The sequence below is a fragment of the Acanthochromis polyacanthus genome, chromosome 12, assembly GCF_021347895.1.
Source record: "Acanthochromis polyacanthus isolate Apoly-LR-REF ecotype Palm Island chromosome 12, KAUST_Apoly_ChrSc, whole genome shotgun sequence".
Classification (NCBI taxonomy): domain Eukaryota; kingdom Metazoa; phylum Chordata; class Actinopteri; family Pomacentridae; genus Acanthochromis; species Acanthochromis polyacanthus.
In genome coordinates this window covers 36,256,856-36,283,741 of record NC_067124.1, presented here as the reverse complement: position 1 = coordinate 36,283,741, position 26,886 = coordinate 36,256,856, and the positions used below count along the sequence as shown (strand labels likewise).

Here is a 26,886-nt window from a genome sequence, read left to right as displayed (position 1 = left end):
TGTTTATTAAATGCATAAAAACCTACACCATAACTGTAAAAATGAATTAAAATATTTTTTGACTTTTTTTGTTTTTTTTTTGTTAAATGACAAGTAATACCTAAAGAAATATGTCCAAATAAATATAGACCTACACTGTAACCCCAAAAATTCAAATGTTTTAATAGTTTTAAGCTTATATTTGACAGATTTTTTTCTGTTTTACAAAATTAGAGATAAGAACTAGTGAAATTAAGTTTTAATTTGCATAATAACCTTTTAAAAAATGGCTAAAATTGTACACTATAAATGTCTACATAAAAAACTGTCATGTACTGAAATTTGTTTCTTTACTACACTTAACTCTAAAATTACAGACTTAAGTGTGTTTATACCTGCAAGAAATTGTATTTTTCACTGTATATTCACAGATTTTTACTATTTTTAGGTCCTACATTATTCTATTTTACTTTCTGCTAGATTTTCACAGGATTTCTTTGTATTTCCCCACAAACTCTACCAGTGCAAAACCAAAAGTTAACTAGAAAATAAGAGGTCTTGAGAGTTTTGTTGTGTGGATACTGGCGGTGTTACTATGCCGGTTTGCACACTGTGTTTTTGTGAGTGTGTTTAAAAGGGATCAGGTTGGGTGGGGTGCACAGGGTTGGATTACACAACGCACAATCTGCCCCGAGGGGGTCTGACATGGTTTCATCCGCCTTCTCTCTGTCTTCCTGCTCTGCTGCTCGCTGGAAACAGGAGGCCGTGCTCTCATATAATGTGTGTGGTGTGTCTGAGCGACAATAGTTTCTTTGCTGTAGCATTCAGTGTGTGTTTGCGTGGAGATGTAACGAGGAGTTTCCCACAGTTTGTCCTCGAGCCACGTTCTGTCATCTCCACCTGAGTGTTTGCTGTGCTGCACTTCAAACCCCTCAGACGGCACAAAGTGAAATCAAACAGCTGGAGGCCGACAAACTTCACATGCTCTGTTTATTGCCGGTCTTTTGTTTTCAGCAGGACATCCCGTTACTGTAGGACAGCAAGTTTGCAGGCACAAAGGGCGACTTGATTTTCCTTTTTCAGCTTTGCAAAAAATCTACGCACAAATGAACAGATCTCTGCACAGAAACCCGTTTGATCTGTCGTGTTCTTTGATGTGGTGGAAGGAAAATGACGAAAGTGTGAAATCTGATGTAAAATATGTAGAAAAACCACCTCTAACTCCTGAGATTCACCCAGCGAGTAAGTGACGGTTACATTAACAAGAACTTGGCGTAACACGACATGGAAACACCCACTCAGGGCGAATAAGGAAGGAAAGAGGGTGTAACATACGTTTGTCATCCAGAGATGCTGCTATAATATTCAGTAGTCGTCTTATTGATTAGCAGTGCATTGATATTTGGCATTCTGTAAACATCTCAGAGTTTAACTACTAACTTCTTCATGCACAAAAGCTTCCAATACAATCACTGTGTATCAAATGTATATAAACACGATAAAATGAACCAACAGAAAAGCTCATCAAATCTCATTCACGCTCACTTTCACTCTTCACAGAAAAGCTCAAAGAAAAGATTTTTAGCTCGGTTGCTACAGGGGCGTTCTTCTCTAGTTTGGCTAGCAAATATATCATAGTGATTCATAACATGTTTGAAAAAAATCTCTATAAAGCTTTTAAAATACACTCTGTGCAATATAACACAAAACTGCTATTTTATTTTGGCTAAGGCCACGAGGAATTTGGTATAAAATACATTAATTTCTGCTGCTAAAAGATATAAATAACACATCTAAAAGACTATTTAAAAAAAACAAAAAAAAACTAACAGGTCTTTGTGTCCTGTGTGGGACCCTACAGCAGGGTCAGGTCCAGGTATTGACCACCAGGTTTGGTGACGAGAGCCGGGAGGGACATGAGAGGAGCTTCTCCTCCGCTGGACTGACCGATCAGACTGCTGCTCAGGAGAGAAACGGACTCAGCCGGACCCTGGAGGGCAGGAAGGGGAGGTGAGGAAGGGTGAGGATAACGGAGGGGGGAGACGGACAGACAAACAGATGGTTATTTTGGTGTAAAAGTGACAAAGAACAAAGCAGAGCCCTCACACCAGCATTAGATGTTACCCATCACCTCCCAACCAGCTGTTATTACCGTCTATCATCCTATTGGACTACAACACCACAAACTGACCGCCAGCTCAGCTTCTGCATTAAACAGTAAAAGGAAAGTCTTGTTTGGTGGTTCAGCTATAACTTAAATAAATGTGGAATCTTTAAAAAATGTAGTTGCAGGAGAAAATTCAGGTAGCGAGCTGCTTTTTTTTTTTGTTCCATTTTTATGATAAGTAAACCTTTAAATAGCTAAGTGTCCTATTTTTCACTACTGATGTACAAATAAATAATAGCAAATATCCATTTTTAGTTCATATTTTCCAATAAAATATAGTTTGTTTTTGTTATATACTGTTGATTAACAGAACATTTATTTTTTCGATTACAGGACAAAATCCAGGTAATGAGATGTCGGCACATTTTATGCATTTACTAGATAAAAATAGCATTTTTTTTCTGTATCTATACCATTAAAAAACAGACAAAATTCTCTCTTTTCAATGATGTGTAATGGATAAATGGCAAATGCCTAATTTTTATTATAGATTTACCATTAACTAACAGAAAAAATGTCCTGTTTTTTACAATATTCAACAAAAAAACTGAAAATACAGTTTTCTTTCACTATATATATCCAATTAAATAACAGCACATGTCCATTTTTTTTTAATTACAGATTGACCATTAAAATATGTAATAACTGTCATTTAACTACTAATTAATAGATTTTTTAAAAATGATTTTGTTAAAGGGAAAAGATTGTTAATAAGCTACAAGCACATTTTATGGTTTTACCTTTTTTTTATTTTTCACAATAAAATAGCAACTTTTTTAATTATAGATTTACCATTAAATAACAGAAAAATGCCCTGTTTTTAAATAATAGATCTACCCTGAAAAAGAAAAGAAAAAGTTTTTTTTAATTACTTGAAAATAGCAAATAATGGCAATTGTCCATTTTTTTTAAACTACAGATTGACCATTAAAATGTGTAATAAAATGGTTTATTTATCTACTAATTAATAGATTTTTTTTAAATTACTTTTTGAAGAGAAACAATTATGTTAATGGGGTACCAACACATTTTATGATTTTACCTTTATTTTAATTTTCACAATAAAATAGCATTTTTTTTAAATTACAGATTTACCATTAAAAAACAGAAAAATGCCCTGTTTTTAAATAATAGATATACCACAAAAAGGTAAAAAAAAAAGAAGTTTTCTTTCATTAAAAGAACAGAGCTGATACTAGTGGCAAATTTCCATTTTTAAAATATAGATTGATCTTTAAAATCTGTAACAAAAATTGTTTATCTTCTAATTAATAGATTTTTTTAAATTATTTTTTGAATAGAAACAATTCTGTTAATGGGGTACCAACACATTTTATGATTTTACTTTTTTTTTTTTTTTTTGCTGTTGCATTTTTCACAAAAAAAAATAATAGCAAATGTCCATTTTTTTTTTTTTTGTCAGATTTTTTTTCAACAAAGTCCTGGCAATGAGTTCCAAGTTCATTTACTGGTATTTTATGGATGTTTTTCTCAGTGTAGTTAGTAGGTTAGTTATCTGGACATGAGAGCCATTCCAGCTGACATTAGAGCTGATAAATACGGTTTTATTTTCATTCCTTATGCTTCTGCTGTCGTTTCTGTTTTTAGAAGCATAAGGAAAATATGGAGCTGCTGAGCAGCTTTTATGAGACACACCTTCCACTGTGTTTTGGCTTGTAGAGAAATGAAACCTTGATGGTAATGACTAGTTATTGATGCTAAGCTAACGGTCAGTCGGCCCTCTCGGTTCTAATTTTTTTTCACTTTCTTTAGAGGACAGAAATGCAGAACTCAGTATGAGACAAAGTCAGACTCCCCGTCCAAATGATTCAAAACAAAAATCCAAGAAAACCCCTATCAATCTATGAAATACATCCCATACATGTAGAGGACAGTGGAGAATCCCCCGTCTACACAGAAAACTGTGGAGTTGAGCCCCCGGTGACCAAACAAGCCAAAGCTACAGTAAATCCCCCTCGCTGAGCGCTCAGCCAATCCTTACCTGCCACCCACCTCAGACACCTTAAATACACACCCATTCTTTGGGCTGCGTAAGCAATGTCCTGGTCGGGTCGTGAGCGTGCACGGGCCCATGGGCGTGCACGAGGGCATCCTCGGGAGCGTACTGTGGCGTGAGGGAGGAGGGGAGGAACGACAAAAACACTGAGACACGTGAAGCCACAGACTCTGACCCTAACATAATCTCACAGTTATCACATAGTAATGCCACATTTTTTTATCTGGTATCATCAGTCATCTGCGCCCTGAGATTCTTCAGCGTCTAAACAAGACTCGAGTTTCTCCGGTTCAAGTCGAAGCAGGCAGCAGATCGGTGTGACAGAGCAGGGAGAGTAGACAGGATAAACTAGTTTGATGGCCTCGGGGCAAACACTGTGGATACCTGACCGAACACACCCACAGCTGAGGCACATTTGAATACAGCATTCAGAAAAGCCTGTGAACTCTGGAGGCGCGGGACGTTTATTTGTATCGGGAGGCACATTAGTGGCATTTTTAGGCATTTTCTCACCTGGTATCCCTGCACAGCGCTAAAGAGGTCCTTGACTCCGTTGCTGTTGTAGGTCAGACCGGGCATTCGCACCAAACCGCCCGGGGAGGACAGCGAGGAGGGGGAGGGAAAGAAACCTAAGGTGGTGGGCGAGCCAGGTGGGCTGGAGAGACGAGAGAAAGAAGAGGGAGGGAGATGGTTGGCGTGGAAAAGTCTAAAAGCATCTACAAACACAACCAGAGAGAGTCTTTAAAATCATGATACTGGGAGTAACTTTGGGTGTTGCCTTCAAGTGCTTTCTCAATGACAGGCGGCTGACCGGGGAGAAAATGAGGTCACTTCATGTTTACCGAGTTCTCTGATAACACAGTTTTTCAGTTATTAACTAACCTTGTCTGGGCATTTCAACCAAAGGCAAAGTGGTCCTCTGTTTTTCTACCACGAGCACCTTGATTTTTGGTGCAATTGCTGTAGCCTGGCTAATTACATTTGCAGCAGTTTTTCCAAAAAATAAAAGTTCTTTGTGGCATTTTGCAGTAAAAGTCAACAGTTCAGGAAAGGTTGAAGCTCTTCAGGACTACATAACATGTTATGAGAAGGAGGTATTCGGGAAAGGAGTGTGTAAACAAGGAAAGAAGGAGCTGAGAAAAGAAAAACATGCAGGAAAGAACAGAAGACTTGGAAGGGAGTGTGGAGGTAGGAGATTAGGGGAATTTGTAGGAAAGGAAAGAAGGCAGAGATACTAAAAGAAGTGTGAGACAGAGGTAGGAATGAAAAGCAGGTGTAAAGAAAGTACAAATGATCCCACAACAAGGTAGCAATTGGGTTTGAAAAGCTCGCTGGTTGTTGCTGTTTTTTTTTTTGTTTTTTTTTAAATTTCAATAACTTGCCAAAATTACATCATTTATCAGATCAAGAAACGGTAAAAACTGAAAAATTTGTCCAATTTTCAACTTTCTAACAGTCTTTTGTGCTCATATGTGACATTATGTCCTGCATGAAAAATTAACTAAACCTAAGCTTAAATTTGTGATATTAATTCTACATGTCATTTTAAAAATCCACAAAAATTAAAGCATTTGCTTTTACTCGATTCTGCAAAAAGTAAAAAATTCACAATTTTTCCCTGTAATTGGGAACCAATAATGATGCAGCTGTGACCAACAGTCATGTGGCAAAAATCAGAGACTTCTTGATTGAACTGCAGGCTGTGTAATAATGTAAGTAGTGAAAAAAAAAAAGACAAGTTTGCAGAGGTTTCAAAAATATCTATGGTATATAAAGGCACCATGTTCTCATAATATTAGTCAAACTTGTGGACATTTGGAAAAAATGTCCAAAGGAGTTGAACTTTTATCATTTTTTATGATGTTGATGGTGTGAGCGCAACCACCTGTGCCTCAACACCAGTAAGACGAAGGAGATGGTGGTCGACTTCAGGAGAAGGACACTCCCACATCCACCAGTGAACATCCAGGGGCAGGACATTGAAACAGTGGACAGGTTCAAGTTCCTGGGTGTTGACCTCAACAATAAACTGGACTGGTCCCACAACACCGATGCTCTGTACAAGAAGGGCCAGAGTCGCCTCCACCTTCTGAGGAGGCTGAGGTCCTTCGGAGTGTGCAGACCTCTACTAAGGACTTTCTATGACACTGTGGTAGCCTCTGCTTTCCTCTACGCTGTCGTCTGCTGGGCCCCGGGCAGCACAGAGCGGGACATGAAGAGACTGAACAAGCTGACCAAGAGGGCCAGCTCTGTCCTGGGCTGCCCACTGGACTCTGTGATGGATGTGGGTGAGAGGATGTTGACCAAGCTCTCATCAATCATGGACAACAGCTCCCACCCACTGCACCGGACTGTAGTGGAGCTGAGCAGCTCCTTTAGCACGAGACTCAGACACCCTCAGTGCAAGAAGGAGCGCTACCGCAGGTCCTTCATTCCCACTGCCATCAGACTATATAACACTACTGTGTAGTTGTTATTTATTATCTTGTTCTTGCACTTTTGTGACTTTTGCACTCCTCTGTTTTTTTGTTTCTAAGAGCCCTGTAACAGTAAATTTCTCCTTTGTGAGATCAATAAAGTCTATCTTATCTTATCTGATGTACAGCATTATAACAGTGTCGTATTGCACATAGAACTATTTCTAGTTTATCTCCACATACATGACTTTAGACTGCAGTGAAAAATGAGCCCACAGTGAGCTAAAATGTGACAAGAGCACAAAACGCCCACAAGCTGCTTAGAGTTTACAGGGTTAAATGGTTAAGTTGACTAATCCCCTCTAACTTACCGTAATAATAGCTACGCAAACAGAAGGCTCAGAAAATCAAACGCGTGAACAATACCAGTTTAGTTTCTCCCTCACTTACTCGGCAGCTCAAAGCCATCAAGTAAACACTGTCTGACAGTGTCGGTGTAGGTCAAGGAAGTCTGTTAATAACAGTCCTGGAGTGGCTCTTTTATGTGGAATAGTTAGATTAGCATGCTAAGTCGCTTCGCAAACATCTCTAATTTGACAGTTCATGCTTTTTCGAAAGCAAAACAAGAAGAAGCTCTCACAAAACAATATGGAGGTAACGAATAATTGTCTAAATGAGTCACAGCACTGTTTAGCATTAGCATGAATACAAGGGGTGATCAAAAAGTTCTGAGACTGTTTGTGGAGTGCGTCATGATCATGTAGTAATTTTCTTGATTCAGGAAACGACATGACAACACTACTACGACCGGTGATACAGATGTTTTCGTGAACATTTGCAGGTGCAAATTTGCAGTTTCACCATGCAGCAGAGAAAAAGCATTATATTAAGTGTCAGTTAGTTATCCAAACTTGGTGCTGGATCATCACCGGTGACCAGAGGGGGTCTGCGGCTACCACCAATAGAAGAGGCCAAGGTTTCAAAAACCAAACAAGAAGCATAATGATAGTGGTTGCATACTGTAAATTCAACCCTAAAGATCAGATTTTTACTGGACTAAAAGTTACTGGAAGTTTTACTGTAACGTCTTGGTGTCTGAGGAAGAACATTTGAAGAACTCCGCCTAAACGGTTGCACAATGGTGGCAACGTGGCAATTATTCAGGTATTTTAGCCACAACGGCATCACCATCACTCTCCACTTACCCTACCCTACTAGATTTGGCGCCATTGGACTTCTTTTTGGCCTCAAAATTGAAATTCAAGTTGCACTGTTGATGTTATGACAGTTTAGGAAACTCTGCGCTTATTGTTGAACATGTTTACACAGCAGGGGCTTTCAGGGAGTGTTGCACAAACATACAAACTTAACAGGGATCGGGGCAGTGTGGCGATTATGCAGCTGTTTTAGCCACAACACAATTGACACTAATGTTTTGCTAGATTTGGCTGTCTCACTTCTTCAACTTCCCCAAAATAAAATTCAAGTCAAAGTGTTGATGTCTGGACAGTTTAGGAAACTCGGCACTCATTGCAGATGGTGTTCGGCATGTTTAGAGAGCAGGACTTTCAGGGAGTGTTGCAGGAGCACTGGGGGCGGTGTATCGCTGCACAGGGAGGCTAGTTTAACAGATCGTGGCAGTGCATCGACTATGCAGCTGTTTCAGCCATAGCACAACACAACCGGTGTTCCAAACTTGCCCTTTAAGCAAGACTTGGCACTCCTCGACTTCTTCCCTTTTCCCAAAACAAAATTCAAGTTAAAGTGCTGATTTGTTGACAGTATGGCAAACTGAGCACTCATTGCAGATGGCCACTGGCATGTTTACATAGCAGGACCTTCAGGGAGTGCTACAGGAGCACTGGGAGCAGTGTATCGCTGCGCAAACATACAACTTACTTCCGATTATACAGGTGTTTTAGCCACGACAACACAAATGTCACTTCCAACTTGACTGATTTGGCTCTTCTTTCCCAAAATGTTATTCAAGTTTAAGTGTTGCTCTTTCTGAAAATTCAGCTTGATAATTGTAGATGGTGTCTGACTTGTTTACGAAACAGCAGTGTTGCAGGAGCACTGGGAGCAGAGTGTCACCACACAAGGGGAGTATTTCAACAGGAATTGTGGAAAAACTTAAATCAAATATGTTTTATTATATTTATAGGCATAGTCTCTGAAGTTTTTCGATCGCCCCTTGCAGTTTTACTTATTAACTCATTCGCTGCTATTGACGTCTATAGACGTCAATTGAAATCCGAACGTTCGCTGCCAATGACGTCTATAGACGTCAATCATGTTTTTTGACTGTGGGGGCTGCAGGACAGTCTGTCGGAGCTTGTCGGTGAAAATCCTGGAGTTTTGGAACGTGAGAGTGTTGCGGTGGGCCAAAAGAATGACAGACAGTGACCATGGTGGGGCGACAGCAAAAAGTACCGTTGCCAACGGCTGCTGGTGATCAAAGCCGCGCTAGGTTTCGGTTTCTGTTTCGCCACCACCGCTCTCTTGAGCTCATCTGACGAAGCAGAGTCTGATGAGTTTAGAGCGAGCACACAGACACACACACACACAGAGACACACACACCTAAAAATATTTTGTTTATATTTTGTAAGATATATTGTTCTGAACCAAAATGTTGACTTGTGTTGTTTGTTTGTAAATAAATGATTTAGCTAACAAAAGGTTAAAAAGTTGACCTCAAAATGCTTTTTCTGAGTTGTTTTTGTTGTTTCATATAAGTAAACAACTATTCAGTTGTGTGGGATGTCACTAAACCAAAAAATATTGGCATCAAAGTGATTGATGTGCCTCTCTGCAGAAAAAGCTCGTTATCTTTGTTTTTTTGGTCAAAAACAGGTGTTTTTGCTGAAACTTCCCTATGTTCTGCTGCTGATAACTTTAGAACCGAAAATACTAGAAACAAATTTTTTTTCCTGATGAAAGAAGAGAATCTACACTTTCTTTCGATAGTTTCAATGTTTATGTAGTCTTAAAACTTGATATTCTGTAGATCTTGAAAAATCTGTCAAAATTCTTAAAAACTCTGGCAGTAGGGGGCTCTTTGCTCTGAAAACGGCTGGCAGCCAATGAGTTAAAATCATGCATTGCTCATGTCATCTTGGTAATATTCAGCTAATTATTAAATCACGGATCAGGAGAAATTTGCCATCATGATACGATCACATTGAGAGATAATGCACAACAAAAATATCACCGCTGACCAGTTACCTTGGGTAGTATGCTGTGTAGTTCATGTTCATGTTCATGTATAGCTGGGCAGAGGCGGGGTAGTAGGCGTGGCCTGGAGGCAGGGGGCGGGGGGTCAGTAACACCTGTCCAATGGGAGGGTAGAGAGCAGCAGCCTCGGTGGGCAGGACGGCTGGAGCAGGAGTAAAGGAGTAGGATGGTGGAGATAAACCTGGAGAGGACACAACAGAAGACCGCGCTTAACATTTACAACCACACAAACAACAGCAGAAGCGCACAGTCATGACGTCTGGTCATTGTTTGTTTCCGAGAGAGGCGCTCATGCAAAATCACAAACAATGACCAACATTAGAATTACTCAGCACCTGACACACGTATGTTTGTGGGTGGTACATCACTTAGATTACTCATTGGTAGTGTTGTTTGTCACCATGTGTGTAGCCAACTTTCAAACGGATAACAAGCTTTTGATTGGGTCAGAAGTCAAGAGAATTAATCTCTGCGACATTTACTGTAGTTCTACTGCCCCATAAGCGTGAATTAACCCTCTGAACCCTGGCAGGTTTAAAAAGACAGAGCAAAATGACACCATTTACCAGAAAAAAAAATCATCAAAATTTCAACTTTGTTACAGTCCTTGAGCATACCATGTGTTACTTTTAGTTGTGTTAGGGAAATTAACCAAATTTAACCTTCACCAAAATCATGTCATTTAAAAAAAACAGGCAAAAATGAACTGTTTATACTAGACAGATTCTTTAAAAAACTTAACTGAAAAGCAATCACTGACTCAGTCACAACCAACAGTTAAGAGATTTTCCGATGAACTGCAGTATGAAAGCAAATTAGAGAGCAAAATACAGTAAACCTGAGCAACTAAATGAACACAACGTGGTTTAAAAAATGGGATATGGAGGAGCAAGTTGTTGGAAGATACATTCAGCATGGTGAAATTTCTCTCTAGAGTTGATGTGAATCAGAAAAATCTAAGAAATTGAACTTTTAGATTTCCTTTTTTTTATGATTTATGGCATTATAACTGTCATACTGCAGGTTACGGTCGTTCTGTTTCCACAAAGATTCAGGATTTTTATACTGCAGTGAAAAATGAAAGAGGAAAAGTTGCCAGAAGCTGCCTGGAGTTCAGAGGGTTAATGTCTTTGTAGTAGGTGGGTGTGACTATATTCCACAGAAAAACAAGTTGAGGTAAGACCTGATTTGTGTTGTATAATCTATGCTGCTGTGGGCGTACAACTAGTTTTTTCCACTTGAACCCCTCCCCTTCCACACAGCGGGATTTCTGCTACAGACTTGGTGTGTTGATGGTATTTTTAATCACAACTCCATTTCACACATGTCCAGCTGTGAATCTCTTCCACACTTTTATATCAAACCATTCTTATTCATGCCTCTTTTTTTGAAAACGGTGAAGGACTACAGACAAGGAGAACAAAGCAAATCTACGCCCCAGCGTTCAGCTCTGCCCACCTCTCGCACAGCTCCTGATTGGACAAGCAGAGGCGACGCACACACCTGAGGCGCGTCAGTCTACTGAGGCTAAATCCCACAACCACCACTATCCATCTGACAAGATTAGAGAGTTGTAAGCCATGTTGCCACATTGTTGGATGGTTGGATCTCAAACTGTGCTGCTTACACTTTTCCAACCCTTTCAGATCTGTGAATTACAGAGGCAGTGGTAAGGGAGGAGAATTAGGAGTAACAAACATGCCGCTGAAGAAATGAACTAGTGTTCAATCAGAATGTGTTGACACAGGTGGAATTGAAAGGTTTCTCAGGGCATGCAGGTGTGCAAATTTAACCACGCTAAATTACAAAAGAGGAACCACACACACCGACACAAACTCTCACACACACAGTTTATAATCCTCCTGGTTAGACCAGATGCCCTCCGTCCTCCACAGGTTCTAGATTGGAGAGAAACCAGCAGCCCTGCCCCCCACGGCAGGAGCCCACCTACCCTGCAGTCCCGAAGCAACCCCAGCTCCCAGCAGCACTTACGTCTGGACTTACATGGCGGCGGGCTGAGCCCTGTCCCACTCCTGCTCCGGGTGTGTGTGTGTGTGTGCATGGTGTGTGACAGCGAGCCCCCCATCAGAACCAGGCCCATCTCCTCGGCGCTGCAGGGAAACACCTCCACGTAGCGGCTGTTGGCACCACGCTGGCTGGACATCACGTGTTTGTGCAGCCGCTGAGAGGCCTGAAGCGCCCGCTCGGCTGAGGTCATCTGGATGAAGCAGTCGCCTGATGGACGCCCCTGAAAAGGATGAAAAAACCCCCACACAATTTAGAAGTGAAGTTACTCTGCAACTCCTGCACGTTTGCGTCAGGAATCGGTGGGTGTGTCGGTGCGGTTGCTACATGTACCTGCTGGTTGAGGACCATGTGCACACCGTGCGGTCTGATGTCGTGTGTAAACTCGCCCAGGAAGGTGAGGATGTCCTCGATGCTCGCAGTGTATGGCAGCCCCCGGAGCCTCAGGCAGTCCCTGACACCGCCAGGAGGGGGCAGGAGAGACATGGTGGGCAGCATGGACACCAGGGGGGCAGGGGCAATGGGGATGAGAGGGGCCGACGAGTACCGGTTCAGGACCTGAAACACACACGTAGTTTCAAATTACAGACCCTGCCTCAAGCAAGAGAGTTCAGAAAAGCACTCCCCCCGCCCCCTTTCACAGATCATTGCAGAAAAAATAATATTTTCAAGCACAGTTAAAATACCCTAAAAAACATTTAAGCTCCTTCTTAACCCTCTGACACCCAAAACCCAGCAGTACATGAATTTGACATGAATGTTGTCTTCATGAAAAATCTCCAAAATGTCTCCATTTGTCAGAGCAAGAAACAAAAAATTATCCAAATCTAAGGTCAAAATCATGACATTTAATCAAAATATCTAATTCAACCTCTTATTTAAAAATTTGTCAAACATAATCCAGTTCCAGTAGCACTACTCTGTAAAAAGTAAAAAAAATTCTGAGCTCCAGCATGCAACCATTAAGCCACTAATGACTCTACTGCAACTGACAGTCACCCCACAAAAATTCAAAGACTTTTTGGCTGAACTGCAGGATGTGTCTACGCAGAGCGGAGGGACACATTAAATATGCAAATAGTAAAAGGCACTAGACATCACTTATGTTGATACTGAGCAGTGTTATTAGTGTTTTCATTTGTCAACATGTGTGTAGCTCAATGTGTAACAAGCTTTTAATTGGCTTAAAAGTCAACTGAATTAACAGCTGTGAATCTCTGTAGCATTTTATGTAGTTCTACTTTCCTATAAGTAAGGAAATGAACCTCTGGATCACCAAATCCACTTGAAGGTTTAAAAAGGCATGTTATATATTTTTAAAATATCCCCCAAATTACACAGTTGTATGAACCTGATTCTGTAAAAAAAATAAAAAAATCTACAGTCTTCAATGTTATTTTGAAGATATTAGTGATTCTGCTGCGATCAACCGTCATGCCACAAAAATTCAACATGTTTGGCTGAAATACAGGCTGTGTTTACACACATCAGAGGGGAGAGAAATATGGAAGCAAATTAAATCCACCAAATCCATTCGGAGGTTAAAAAGGCATGTTATATTTTTAAAAATCCACAAATTGCACCTTTTATCAGAGCCAAAAACCATAAAAACAGACAGATTAACTGGATTATTTTTATTTTATTATTGTTCTTAAACTAATCATTTACTATCTAAACTTAAAACTGGGACATTTCATCAGTCGTTTAATTCTGTGCATCTCGTTTAAAAATTTGCCAAAAATAAACCAGTTATATTATCCAAATTCTGAAAATAATTTAAAATTCTGCAGTCTCTAATGCTTTTTTGAAGTTATTAGTGATTCTGCTGTGATTAACATTCATGCCACAAAAATTCAAAGTGTTTTGGCTGAACTGCAGGCTGTGTTTACACAGATCAGAGTGCAGACAAGCACTGAAACTAATTAAAAACATAAATCATAGCACATCTACATTATGTGGAGCACCATTTCTTTTTCCCAGTATTCAAATTCTAATTTTTAAAAAATCTTTTACGGCATTTTCTTAGACATTTCTGGCAGGATTTTATATTTGACAATGAAAAATGAGCTTGGAGTTCAGAGGGTTAACAGACATCTTGTGTGGGTTCACGTGGATTTTAAATGCGCTGCAATGTCATACAGGAGCTGGCTGGTTGCCAAACAGGACACCAGCATGTTTGCATTTCTGTGGACGACCAATAAAACTCCTCAGTGTGTCAAGCGTGAGCAAAGGCCTCTGCATAGATAAGTGTGCAGGTTGTAAAAGAAAAAGAAAGATAAGAAAACGAATCCTCATCTCACGAGACAGACAGAGCAGCAGAGAGAGAGAAAGAAAGTACAAAAGAGCAGCTGGAATTACTGGAGGGAATCATGCACACAGTCCACCTTGTTACACAAATCTCCACCTTTAAACCCGATGCAGTAACTCTGACAACTAAACTGAGCAGATAAGAGACACACCTTCACATTGTCACTCCTCACTGTGAGCCCACACAAAGAAACAGAACTCCTAAAAACCCTCTTTGTCCTCACAAGGATAAAAAAAAAACAGCACAACAATTCAAAATGAACCATAGAAGATTCTCCATAAGCTACACAATTCATCAGTCATGAACTATAAAAACAGAAAAAAAACTAATTTTCACCTTTTCCAGTGGGGATATCAATCATGTGTGACATGTAGTAAAATTGGGAAAATTAAGCACACGTAAGTTTAAAAAGTGTAATATTCGAGCAAAAAATTATTCCACTTTTTTCAAACATCACTTTTTCAACTTTCCTCTCACTTTGAGCTAATCAATTGTAACATACAGTTCAGTTGAGAAAATGAACCAAATCTAAGCTTTAAAAATGTGATATCTGAGAAAAAAATACATTAAAAAAATCACCAAAATTATTCCAGTTTTCTATTTTCCTCTGGTTCTTGTACCAATCATGTGACATGCAGTTCAATTGGGAAAATTAACCAAATGTAAGATAAAAAAGTTTGATATTTGAGTACAAAATAAATGTAAAAAATCGTTCCACATATCAGAGCAAGAAAACATCATCAGTTTTTTAAAAAAAATTTCTGATCCTTAAGCTAATCGTTTGTAAAATGCGGTTCAGTTGAGAAAATGAACCAGATTTAGGCTTAAAAAGTTTGATATTTGTGCAAAAAGAAAAAAAATAAATCACCAAAATGATTCCAATTTTCACTTTTCCTCTGTACTAATCATGTGTGACAGTCAGTTGGGAAAATAACCCAAATCTAAGATTAAAAGGTTTGCTGTTTGAGTAAGGACTAAATTGAAAATTGCCTAAATTATTCCACATATCAGAGCAAGAATCCATGAAAGCACAAAACCTCATCAGTTTTCAGTTTTCCTCTGGTCTTTGAACTAATCACGTGAACCAATTCAGAACATTAACCAAACTTAAGCTTCAAGTTGTGATAAACAAAATGTACTTTTTTCCACAGGTCTCATTTAAAAATCCACCAAAAATAATCTGCTTTGCACTCACAGGATTCTGTAAAAAATAAAAAAAATTCTGCCCTCCTTCATGCAACTATGAAGCCACGAGTGACTCAGCTGCAACCAACAGTCACCTCACAAAAATTCAGAGACTCTTCATGTGAACTTCTTGAACACATTAACATTTTGTACATAGAGTACAGAGAAGCACGCCCACATCCAGAGGAACACCTCGACTTACCTGTTGTACTTCTGCTGCGGTGCTTTTAAACAGCTCAATATATCTCTTCCCCAGGATCTCCTTGTGTTTCCTCAGAGCACACTGAGCGTGCTCCTCGCAGGCAAATAAAACAAAAGCGTCACCGGTGGGTCGACCGTCCGGGTAGCGAACAAACAGAATTCCGTCTTTCCCGCCGCTGACCGGACACATCTCTTTAACGCCGTCCCCCGGACAGAAGAAGGCGAGGACCTGCTCAGGTGTGGCGGTGAAAGGGAGGCCTCGCATCCTGACGATGATCTGATCCTCACGGGACAGAAACATGGCGACCTCGTTGGAGGTACCTGACACAAGGACACAAACGCACCTGATTAACCACAAGTTAACACACAGACTCTATCATGAAGCTTTTCCTTGCGCTTCGAGTGCTTTCTCTGGTGCTGTTTGGCTACCGTCTTCTAAAATTAATGCAGCTACACTTGAGTCTGATTTGGGAAAATATTTGACTGCGACTTGGATAAGAAGGTTTTTGGACACACCATACATTTTCATGTATATTGCATTAAGAATCACTCTTAGTCCTTCAAGTACATTTTATTTTAGTACAATCACAGCCATAATACTAAACAAATCCTAAAAAAAGTCATTAAAAACTTCAAATTGTTTGGTTCCATTAAAAATAAGAAATTTTGAGTAGTGGGTCATTTTGGTAGAATTTAGTTTTTCTTGTTAACAATAAACAAAAAAAACTCATTTGTATTTGTTTGTGTCTGTCTAGTGCAGCCACATCTTCTGAAGCACAAAAATATTTTTTTTTATAAATATTTCATGATAATATTTAAGATTGTGTAAAATTTTGAGGGTGTCCGAAAACTTTTTTCCACCGCTTTGTTTTATTTTGTACTGTGTAATAGATTTAGCCCTCAGAACCCCCAAACTTGCCAACAGATTTGTAAAATCACAAAATTACACCATTTCATAGTCACAAACTTTTTAAAAAATCTAACAGTTTTTGCTCAAATTTTATTCTATTGAGAAAATTAACCAAATTGAAGCTTAAAAATTGTGATTATTTCATTGACATGACTATTCTGTGAATGTAATATAAAAACTCTTTAAAAATAAACAGTTTCCTCTGAGCAAATTCTGTGAAAAACAAAAAAAATTATGCCTTCATTGGCACAACTATGAAGCCATTAGCGACCAATAATCACTTGACAAAACTTCAGAGACTTTTCTGGTTGAACTCAGTTGAACTGCAGGCAGTGTATACACATAGCAGACACACAGAGACAAATTCAGAGACTAATATTAGTCATAACTATTAACTAATAACTAGCAAAACGAATGTAGTAAAATATCTAACATGTGGAACCACCACTATTTGTCCAGCACTGCTAACAACTGTGGGCACTTGAAAAGAAACTAATGCAATGCATTACTGAACCCTAATGTTGGGTTTGGAATACTCAAAAAAACAAACAAACATGGCATTCAACAACTTTTTATTCTGGCTTTTACTTGAATTACCTTTTAGTGTTTTAATTCTTTTTACAATTCTCAATTTATAATTATCACTATTATTATTATTATTATTATCTTTATTATTATTTTATCTATCTTTTATTCTGTTTCAGTTTATTTTATTATATGATATAAACCTTTAAGATGGCGTTTCCTCAGTACGTACTGGGTATAACAATGTCCCTGATTTATTATTGTCTTTTATTTATATTGCTTTTTAACAATACAGTGTCTGGATTGCGGGGTGGGTGGGTTCGGGGCTGGGTGGAGTGGATTTGGGTCATAATTTCTTTCATTTTATTTTAATTATTTGTCTGTTTGTAAAGCACTTTGTGCTAGAACTGTTGTATGAAAAGGGCTATATAAATAAAGATTATTATTATTAATATTTTTTGTTACACACGGTCTTAATCTAACCTTAATAGCTCATTCCTCTATCCATGATACGGTATGTACCTTCTTAATGTTTCTACCACACGAGAATATTAATTGTTGTATCAAAAATAATTTTATATATATGTTTTATATAGAAAAAAATCTGTTACAAATCAACTCCAAAAAAATGACATAATATATTCTTTAAAAAACAACAAAATATATCCCCTTTGCGCCCTACAAGTCGTTTTCTTTTCCACAACCCCAAACCTCTTCCAAGCCAGATTTCCTGATATTACTAACTGGAATTCTGAACGGATGGCTGCATATATATTGTTTTTTTTTTTCTTTGATTTATGGCATTCTGACTGTGTCAAACACCACAAAAGAAAAGTTTGAGTTCTCCCTCCTTCCATTCATGGTAGTTCAGTTTCCATAGAGGTGCAGGACTTTATATGGCGGTGAAAAATGAGCAAATAAGATCAGAGGGTTAAAACATGCGCTGGATCACCACAGTATTAACTGCCTTGTATTCTAATGCTGGGATGAGAATTTAAAGATATGAGCTGCTTTTCACAAGTGTTGACTAGTTATTAACTGGCACATAAACTTACAAAAGACACGAAAATAGAAGTTTGTTTAGTACACTGGATTATAGACTGTTATTTTTGGATGTATTTTGCTTTATATTTCAAAATCAATCGCCATTTGCTTGAATTTAAACATAAAATAGGAGCATATCTGTTAGAAAAAGAAATGAATAGAGGCCGAATGACTGAATTTATCCCTTCGTGACTTTGAGTGATTTCGTCTGTGATGATGAACCTCAGCAACATTTAATGATGAGGTCCATTTCCCTCGAGGTGTGCATCATATGAGTAAAATCTTTAATATGCAGATCAAATGACTCAGCTCTGACTTGCGTGTCGCTGACAAACTTGTTGCCCTCCTAAAAGGCCACTTTGGCATTAATAAACAAACTGACTCATATCCCCATCTCCCTCACAGACCTTGAGACCCTCGCCAAGGTGCTGAGAATTTTTCAGAAGCTGAAAAATTCTTTTAGTAAATTCACGAACGTTCACGCAGGATATTTCTCCGCTTCTGACGGATTGATTTCAGGAGCTTTTTAATCACTTTTCAAGCTTGTCTGGGCAGAAACCTAGACTCCGTATGAACCAGCTTGAAGTCTTCGGGCTAATTTATGCTTTCTGCGTCAGCGTGAGGAAGTGAAATGTAAATTCTGTCATCCACACAAGTCTATTGACTGCACATGCGCAAGAAAAACTAATTATTAATAGAGCTCTAATTTAATTAGTCACTGCAGGACTTTGGAGGAGCTAAAATCTCCAGATATCCTGTGCTCGATACACCTCAGGAATAATCACATTAACATAGTGTTTCATTTCTGTCTGGAATCAGCTGCTGTATCCTTAAAAAAGACAAAAAAAATCACAACATTTTAGTGTTTCTCTGTGTTTGATTTAAGGGGTAATGTGACTATTTGTAGCAGAATTATTCATATTAATTGTTGTAGACGGAGTAAAACTTCTTTAAAATCGCTTCTTAAAACTAATTTTTACAGTCTTTCTCTAACAGGAAATCATCGTTGCATCACGTATTAAGCTTTAATTGCTTTTATTTTATTTTATTTTTTATTAGTGACATTTTGTATTTTTGCATTTTTTTGTCTTGTTTAATTTAAATGTTACCTTAGTTTCGCATTATTGTTGTTACTTTGCCTTTTGGGTATCCTATTTTTGCTTAGTTTGTCAAAGCACTTTGTTTTTTTTTAAAAGTGAAACATAAATAAAGCTATTATTATTATCATTTTGGTAGGTAATTTCCATTTATATATGTGAAATGACGAATTTAAAGTATTTTTTTAGGTTAGAAAGTTCACCAGAGCAGCTCCATGAAGGATCTTCAGGCCTAAATTTAGTCTTTTTCTTTTAAACACACACAAAATAATAGCAATATGACTTATTTTTTCCTATTTAAGCTTTGATTGCTGCTGTTTAAAAAGATAAAATATGTTTCTGCTTTGGATATTTTTGCATGGACAGTGCACAATTACAAGTAATCACATCAGAGTTAGCCAGCAGCTAATTTGCATCCCTGCGCAGATACGAAAACCAGTAAACAACAAAAACTCGAATAAACAAAGCAATAAAATACAAAGGTGGCTGTATTTTTTCTCACCTCCTGCTATCTTGAGGAAATCCTCTCCTGTTGCTTTATAAACCTGCAGTTAGAAGGAAACAAGGTGCTTAATTAAGAGCCAGTACAGGTGTAGCCGCAAAGAAAGACGGCAGAATAAATCAGATTAAGACGAGATAATGTTTCTTAATTAGTAAGTGGCTGCAGACGGGTTACCTCTATGTATCTGTTGCCCATATGGTGTTTGTGTCTCTGCAGCGCCAAGTCTCGGTGTTCTTCGCTGACAAAACGAACGAGAGCTTCTCCGTTTCTTCTCCCCTGAGCATTGAGACACAACGCAGCTCCTCCTCTGTAAACACAACGCAAGATATGGAGAGTTAAAGCAGGTTTTTAGCCTCTAATAGCAGCAAAGTGATAGAAAAACCTTTAAAGGGAGGCTTTAACGTACTTGGCGATGTTGAGGCCTCTGAAGAAGCGAGCGATGTCCTGGTCAGACGATTGCCACGGCAACCCTCTGGCTCTGATCACAGTGTGGTCGCACACTTTCTCCATCTTACTGCTGCAAAAACAGACACATAAATAAGTCAGAAGGAAGCTCAATTCAGATGCAGAAAACAAAAAACTTTTTTAAAAAACTTACCAAGTGCCACTCTCGAACTTCTCGCTGACTCTCTCCGGGTTGGAAAACGTGTGGTCTGAAATAAGAAAGTTGGGTTTTCAAATTAGACAAACGCCAAAACATGAGGTAAACAAAATTAGGCTCTTTGATATCAGTATGGAAGCTATTTAAAGTCGTTATCAATGAATTGTTATCTTGATTGATCCGATGAACTCAAAGAAGGTTCTGGGCGTTTTATTTATTTTTCATTTTTTTGCTCCTATCACGTTTTTACTCGCTGTAGGTTGATTTTTCTCTGCAATGTAAAGTCCTGCACCTCTATGAAAACAACACAACCATGACTAGAAGGAGAAAAAAAAACACAGAAATGTCTTCTGTGCAGTTTGACACATTTATAATGCCAAAATTTTAAATGACACAAAATTTCCTTAATAATTTTACAAAAATTGAAATACACCTGGAATCGGTGTGATGAATGTGTCATTTTTCAAGTGTCCACCAATACTGGAAAAAATGTTTCCTACACACAGCATAGATATTTAACTATTACATTTTTTTGTCAAAAGATGTTTCACCATGCTGAATGTATCGTCCAACAACTTGCTCCTCTGTTTACCGTTTTTGAACCAAGCTCCATTTATTTTATTGATCCAGTATGTTTTATTTTCCTCTCTCGTCTCCTCTCTGCTCTGTGGAAACACTTCCTGCAGTTCATCTGAGAGCTCCCATTGAGTTGCATTGGGGAATGAGAATTGTTTTTGTCTTTTAGGAGATGCATTTAATGGTAACGGTTTTATTTTTTGGCAAATTTTGGAATGAGACGTGTTGAATAAGTGACTTTTTTTTAAACTTGGATTTAGTTGTTTTTCCCCAAAGAGCTGCATGTCACACATGATTTGTTCAAGGACCACTGGAAAGTTGAACATCTGACCAATTTTTCTGTTTTTATCGTTTCTGGCTCTGGTAAATGGTATAATTTTGGTGAATTTTTAAAGATAACTTACTGATGGGTTTTTGGGTTCAGTGGATTAATTAAGATTTCAAATTTTACCAGACATAAAAGAGACATATTCAACTGCTTTGTGTCATCCACCCAATTGAAGCTGAAACCATCAAATATTTGTAATTTTTGCTTGAAAAATTATAGAACAGATTTAAATTATTTGTCTGTTTCCGCTTCAGTTACCTAAATTAACTATCTTGGATCATTTTGGATCTGATAACTAATGTTTTACTCTTTGTATAATCGTGTAAATTAACCATATACTCACTAAACGGATCAGAAAGCAGTGCGAGGACAATGCTGGCCATTAGCTGGACCTGCTGCACGGCCGCTTCTGCAGGCAACGTGGCCGACGGATCCTCCGAGGCCGAAGGATCCCACATGTTGGACCCGTCGACGGGTAAACTGAGAGCTGAGGAGGAGGCCGTTCAGGAAAGCAAGTGCTGTCGTTCAGGTGTGTGAAAGGTAAAACGAAAACCGGAGGAAGAAAAAAACAGAAGATAATGTTGGTTTTCCTGCAGCAGTGGGTGTGTGGCGTTTGCCCAGTTCAGCTAAACACACACACTCTTTCACCGAGGGCTTAGGAAGGTGCTGCCATTCTTTCCTTATTTGCATTTCAAAACCTTTAGCCCTGCAGCCAACACCCCGCTGCTTTTTAACTTCTAATGTGTGCATTGTTTTGCAGAAAAAATTGTGACCAAAACTGTTAAACAAACAAGTTAAGGCGTCGGTAGATAAAACAACAGTGTTAACGGGAACGTAAAGGATACACTCTGCCATGACGAGTGCATTCAGAGCCTTGAGGTCAGAAGTGGGGAAGTGTGTCTTGAACTCCTTCCGAAGGTCGAAGAAAGAGTAGAAACAGTCTGGGACCAGGATGTTCTGCAGAGAGAGGGGATTGGATAAGAGGATGTGAACAGGTGGCCCGTTACAGCTGCTGCTTTATTGCTCTTCTGTTTGCTTTTTAACTTTGAAGGCATGCGGGAGAGTTTCATCAGCCTTTATGAGCACGGTATGTGCATGGGCGTGTGTCATTAGACAGGTTTTCAGGAGCGTCTGCCTCTCGTCAGATCAACTTTCACCTGTAACATTAAATTCGGCTGGCAGTGCAGTGCTGACATGACACTTCCCTTTGTGTGTGAATGTGAAGGTTCCTGCAGCAGCCAGCGAACATCCGCCCTGGCTGCGAGGCGTTCACCCGCCCAGCAGCTCGCTCACCTTGCTCGCGGCTTCGGGGTGAATCACTTGGCGGATATGAAGCTGCCCGTCGGTGCACAAACACACCGACGTGCCTGCGCCCGCGCTGTTCACCTCGTTTGTCAGGTGTAGATGTAACTGTGGAAAAGAAGAACATTAAGAAGAAGGGAAAAAAAGTCATGATCGTGCATCACGTTTCAACCAGCATTGTATTAACCCTCTGAACCCCAGAAAGCATCTTATATATTTTTAAAAATCACCACAATTACACCATTTATGAGAGCAAGAAACTCTAAAAGCAAAAAAAATTGTAGGATTTTCAACTTTCTGATGCTCCTTGAACTAATCACTGTATGACAACTGTTTTTTTTTAATAAACCCTAACCAAATTGAAAGTTGCATTTGTAATATTTCACCAAAATCCCTAAATTCCATGTGTCTTATTTAAAAATTTGCCAAAAATAAGCCATTAGCACTAACCATATTTTGTACAAAACAAAAAATTCTGTGCTGCTTGGCGCAACCTTGAAGCAATTAATGACTCAGCCATGACCAACAGTCAATGAGACAACAATTCAGAGATTTCCAGCTGAACTGCAGGCAGTGTTTACACAGAGCATTGAAGAAAACATGCATGGTACCAAATTAGAAATGTAAGTTGTAAAATATCTACAATATGCACAGTTACGATGCTTTCTTCAGTACTGATAACCACCTGTGGACACTTGAAAAAAGATTGCATATGTTGATTTCAGGTTGTTTTTCAATATCTGTAGAACAAATAAAGAAATTCTTTCATTTTTAAAAAATTGTATGGTATTGTAACTGTCATACAACACAGAAGGCATCTCTGATTTCTTTCTTCTTCTAGCAATGGTTGTTCTTTTTCTCTTTCTTCATATTGCAGTGAAAAAGGAACTCACGCCCATAAACAGCTTTCTGGGAATCAGAGGATTAACAATAAGTGTGCAACAAAGGTCTAAAAAGTGCATTTTTAGCAACTTCTACATCATTTTTACCATGGATTAACCAAGTGTTGGATCCAATATTTAGCATTTTTTAAAAATTATCAGTATCATTATTCTTTTAAACCAGTTTCTGATCAAATAAATCAATTAAAAAATGAGTTGCTCTGGCAATGTCCCACCCACAGCTCTATCTGATTGGTTAATAACAGCCAATCAACCCTGACAGGCAAATGTTGAAAAAGACATAGTTTTGAGTCAGGTTTCTACATTTTGACAGCAGGATTTCCACTTTTACTACAAATATAGGTTATCAGCCTACTTGATTGTTAATAATCAATACTGGCCCTGAAAAAAACAACACATAGGTCGACCTCTATGTTGTGTTATTATGCAATAAAAGTTGAAAACAGTGTATTTGCAGTGACTTTAGAAGGATTATTACCAGGTTCAAAGCAGCGTCAACACTCGTCGTCGTGGAGACGCTGTCAGCTCCGGATCCGTTCTCCTCTTCTTCGTGCTCCTCCACCACATCCTCCTCCTCCTCCTCGTCCTCCTTCTCCTCCATCAGGTCTGTGAGGTCAGGCTTAATGAGGAGCTCATTCAGCTTGCCCAACTGGTTCACAGACAACAAGAACAAGTTAGTCCTGAAGCAAATAGAAACTCACAGGCTTCAAAGGGCGAGAGCATTAACTGTTGGCGTCGCAACCAACGATTATCTTCACCACTGACTTGTCTCTTGATTAGTTGTTTGGTCTATTAAATCTGGATCAGCGTTTCCCAGAGCACAATATGACAAATGTCTTGTTTTGCCCGCAACCCAAAGATATTCAGTTTATTGCTATAGAGGAGGAAATAAAACTCACATTTTGCTTTAAAAAAAATCATTCAAATCAATCAATCGATGGGGAATAAGGTGTCGTAGCACAGATTTTATACATGGAGTAACACGTTTTCTCTCAGTTATCACCTTTTAAGTTCATATATCAACATTATCATTGATCGCAGTTCACAAACAGTGAGTGTACAAGGCTGCAGCTAATGATTATTCTCACTGGCGATTAATCGATTAGTTGTTTGGTCTGTAAAATGTCAGAAAATGGTGAAAAATATTGATGAGCGATTCCCAAAGTCAAAAAGATTCTGTTTACCGTCACAGAGGAGAAAAGACACCAGAAAATATTCACATTTGAGAAGCTGAAATTGCATTTTTCTAATTGAATTACTTAAACTGATCATCAAATAGTTGCCGATTAATCGATTAATCATGGCTGCTCTAGTCTCAGGTGTGTAAATCTGCTGGTTTCTCAGTTGTTATGACAGTAAAATTAATATCTTTGGAGTACTGGTGAGGAAAAATGAACTTTTTTCAGTTTTCTGACCTTTTATAAACCAACAGATTGACCATACAGTCAAGAAAACTGTTTGGAACCAAAATATATTCAGTGTACTGACATAGAGGAGGAAATAAACTGCAAATATTTACATTAAAGAAGCTGCAATCAGACAATTTTGACTTTTTTGCTCCAAATATGACTCAAGGTGATAAATCACTTATCAAAAATAGCTGGTGATTATTTTAATAGTTGACAACTAATCAATTAATCATCACAGCTCTTGTTTCAGGTGTGTAACTTTATAATAACTTAATAGTTATCATAGACTTAATAGTTATTATAGAAGATCAGATTATATTTGGATTCCCGGTTGGGGGGGAATGCAAATTGAAGCCAAATTAATATCTTTGGAGAACTTTTTTTTCACAATTTTCTCACATTTTGAAGAGTAATAGAATTAATCTTAATCAAAGAAATAACTGTTGGGACCACAACTAATCCAAACATATTAAGTTTACTGTCACAGAGGAGGAAAGAAACCAGAAAATATTCAAATTTAAGAAGCTGTAATTGGAGAATTTACACTTTACTTGCTTTACATGTTACTCAAACCAATGAGTGACAATGACAACTAATCGATTAATCATTGTAGCTCCGCTCTCAGGTGTGGAAATTTGCTGGTTTCTTAGTCATTACATCCCAAGCTGGTTATCTTGCTGGTGGAAAAAAGCTACTTCAAGACAAAATTTACTTGTTTCACCATTTTTTTCTGACATTATTTAGAGTAACATAACTCATCATAATCCAGAAAATAACTGTTGGGACCATGACTAATTCGAACATATTCAGTTTACTGTTATAGTAGAGGAAAGAAACCAGAAAATATTAAAATTTAAGAAGCTGTAATCTGATGATTTAGACTGGTTTTACCTTCTAAAGATTACTAACCAGTTCCTTCTTTTAAGCAATTAATAGTTGGAGCTATAATTAAACACCTGTAATCCACGTCTACTACACACTAATGAGCAACTTACAGCTGGAATCTGTTTAAACGACCCACATTAAGATGAAAAATACTGAATAACTGAGTTCATCTTCGACTTAAAGCTGCATTTAGAGGCAAAAAAGCTACAGAAACTCACCTGGTTCACCTGTTTCTTCCATAAAGGTGTGAACATGATGTGAATGTTTGCATTTCAGGTTGCACTCCCACTTACCTGACCGCTCTTTTCACTTCCTGCATTCAAAAAAATCCTTTAAAAAAACACCCAGACTTCAACTTTTTTCTGACCTTTTTGTTCTTCACGTCCACGAGCTGCCACACCAGGCGCACGAGCTCCTTCTCGTCGGAGCCCAGCAGCTCTCCGCTCGCGCCAGATGTGGCGGCGAGCAGCACCGCCAGGTAATCTACCTGCGCCGTCATCCGAGCACCGAGAGCCGCGCCAACCGCACACAACTACCGGACAGCGGCGGGAGACACGAGGCGGGAGGGGCCGCAGGTAGGGAAACACCTTCACCGGGACACCTGAGCAGCGAAGGTGAGGTCCGTAAATCCGAGTTTTTAGTCGTGGCGTGCGCGCGGACTTTCGTTGTCTACCTGAAGCCTCCCGCAGTCACCATCTCGGAGTAATGGCTGAACGCTCCCCGCTTTTGTACCGAGTCTACCTGTGTGATCACGTGACTCTCTACCTGCCCCCTTCCTCTTTCAGGTGGCTCAGACGTTAGGACGTGGCAGGGCCAGAGTAGGACTCATTTTCAGCCCTGGACTTTCATGCCTCAGACCGGCTCACTTTATATCACGACCTATTACTATTAAAGTCATGTAATTCTACCCTTGTCTTGTGATTCAGTGTGTTTTCTAAAATATTTCCAATTCAGTGCAAGTATAAGGGTTGCTTCACAATGAGGATTTATTCCAACATGAGTGCACATCTCCCACATTATTCTTTACAACAATATCAGAATCTATATTCTGTTCAAATAAGTGTTCAAGGATATCCAAACCTTAAAATGAAATAAAATAAGAAATAAAAATATTAAATTAAAAAAAAATGTGTTGCACTTTCTAATGACACTATCATCTCTTCTTCCTCTGCAAGGAAACCGTTCCATCACAACTTAAATTTCACAAATATGACAACATGAGTTAAAGGGCAAATCTCCAACACTACTCTTTACAACATCATAATGTCCCT

The 26,886-nt window shown here is 38.8% G+C and overlaps 1 protein-coding gene across 1 annotated transcript; it reads right to left on the bottom strand.

The window, feature by feature from the left end:
• Window positions 1-1,814: 1,814 nt before the first annotated feature.
• On the bottom strand, window positions 1,815-26,303 carry esrp1 (epithelial splicing regulatory protein 1). Its single transcript, XM_051956840.1, has 16 exons — window positions 25,983-26,303; window positions 23,800-23,970; window positions 22,411-22,527; window positions 21,963-22,074; window positions 21,461-21,604; window positions 20,211-20,265; window positions 20,019-20,129; window positions 19,787-19,919; window positions 19,613-19,655; window positions 15,536-15,855; window positions 12,174-12,398; window positions 11,820-12,063; window positions 9,807-9,996; window positions 4,677-4,818; window positions 4,182-4,271; window positions 1,815-1,969 (listed from the first exon to the last, which is right to left on the bottom strand). Exons 1-16 carry the CDS (start codon window positions 26,112-26,114, stop codon window positions 1,835-1,837), a joined length of 2,364 nt encoding a protein of 787 aa, XP_051812800.1. The 5' UTR covers window positions 26,115-26,303; the 3' UTR covers window positions 1,815-1,834.
• Between the last annotated feature and the right edge of the window lie 583 nt (window positions 26,304-26,886).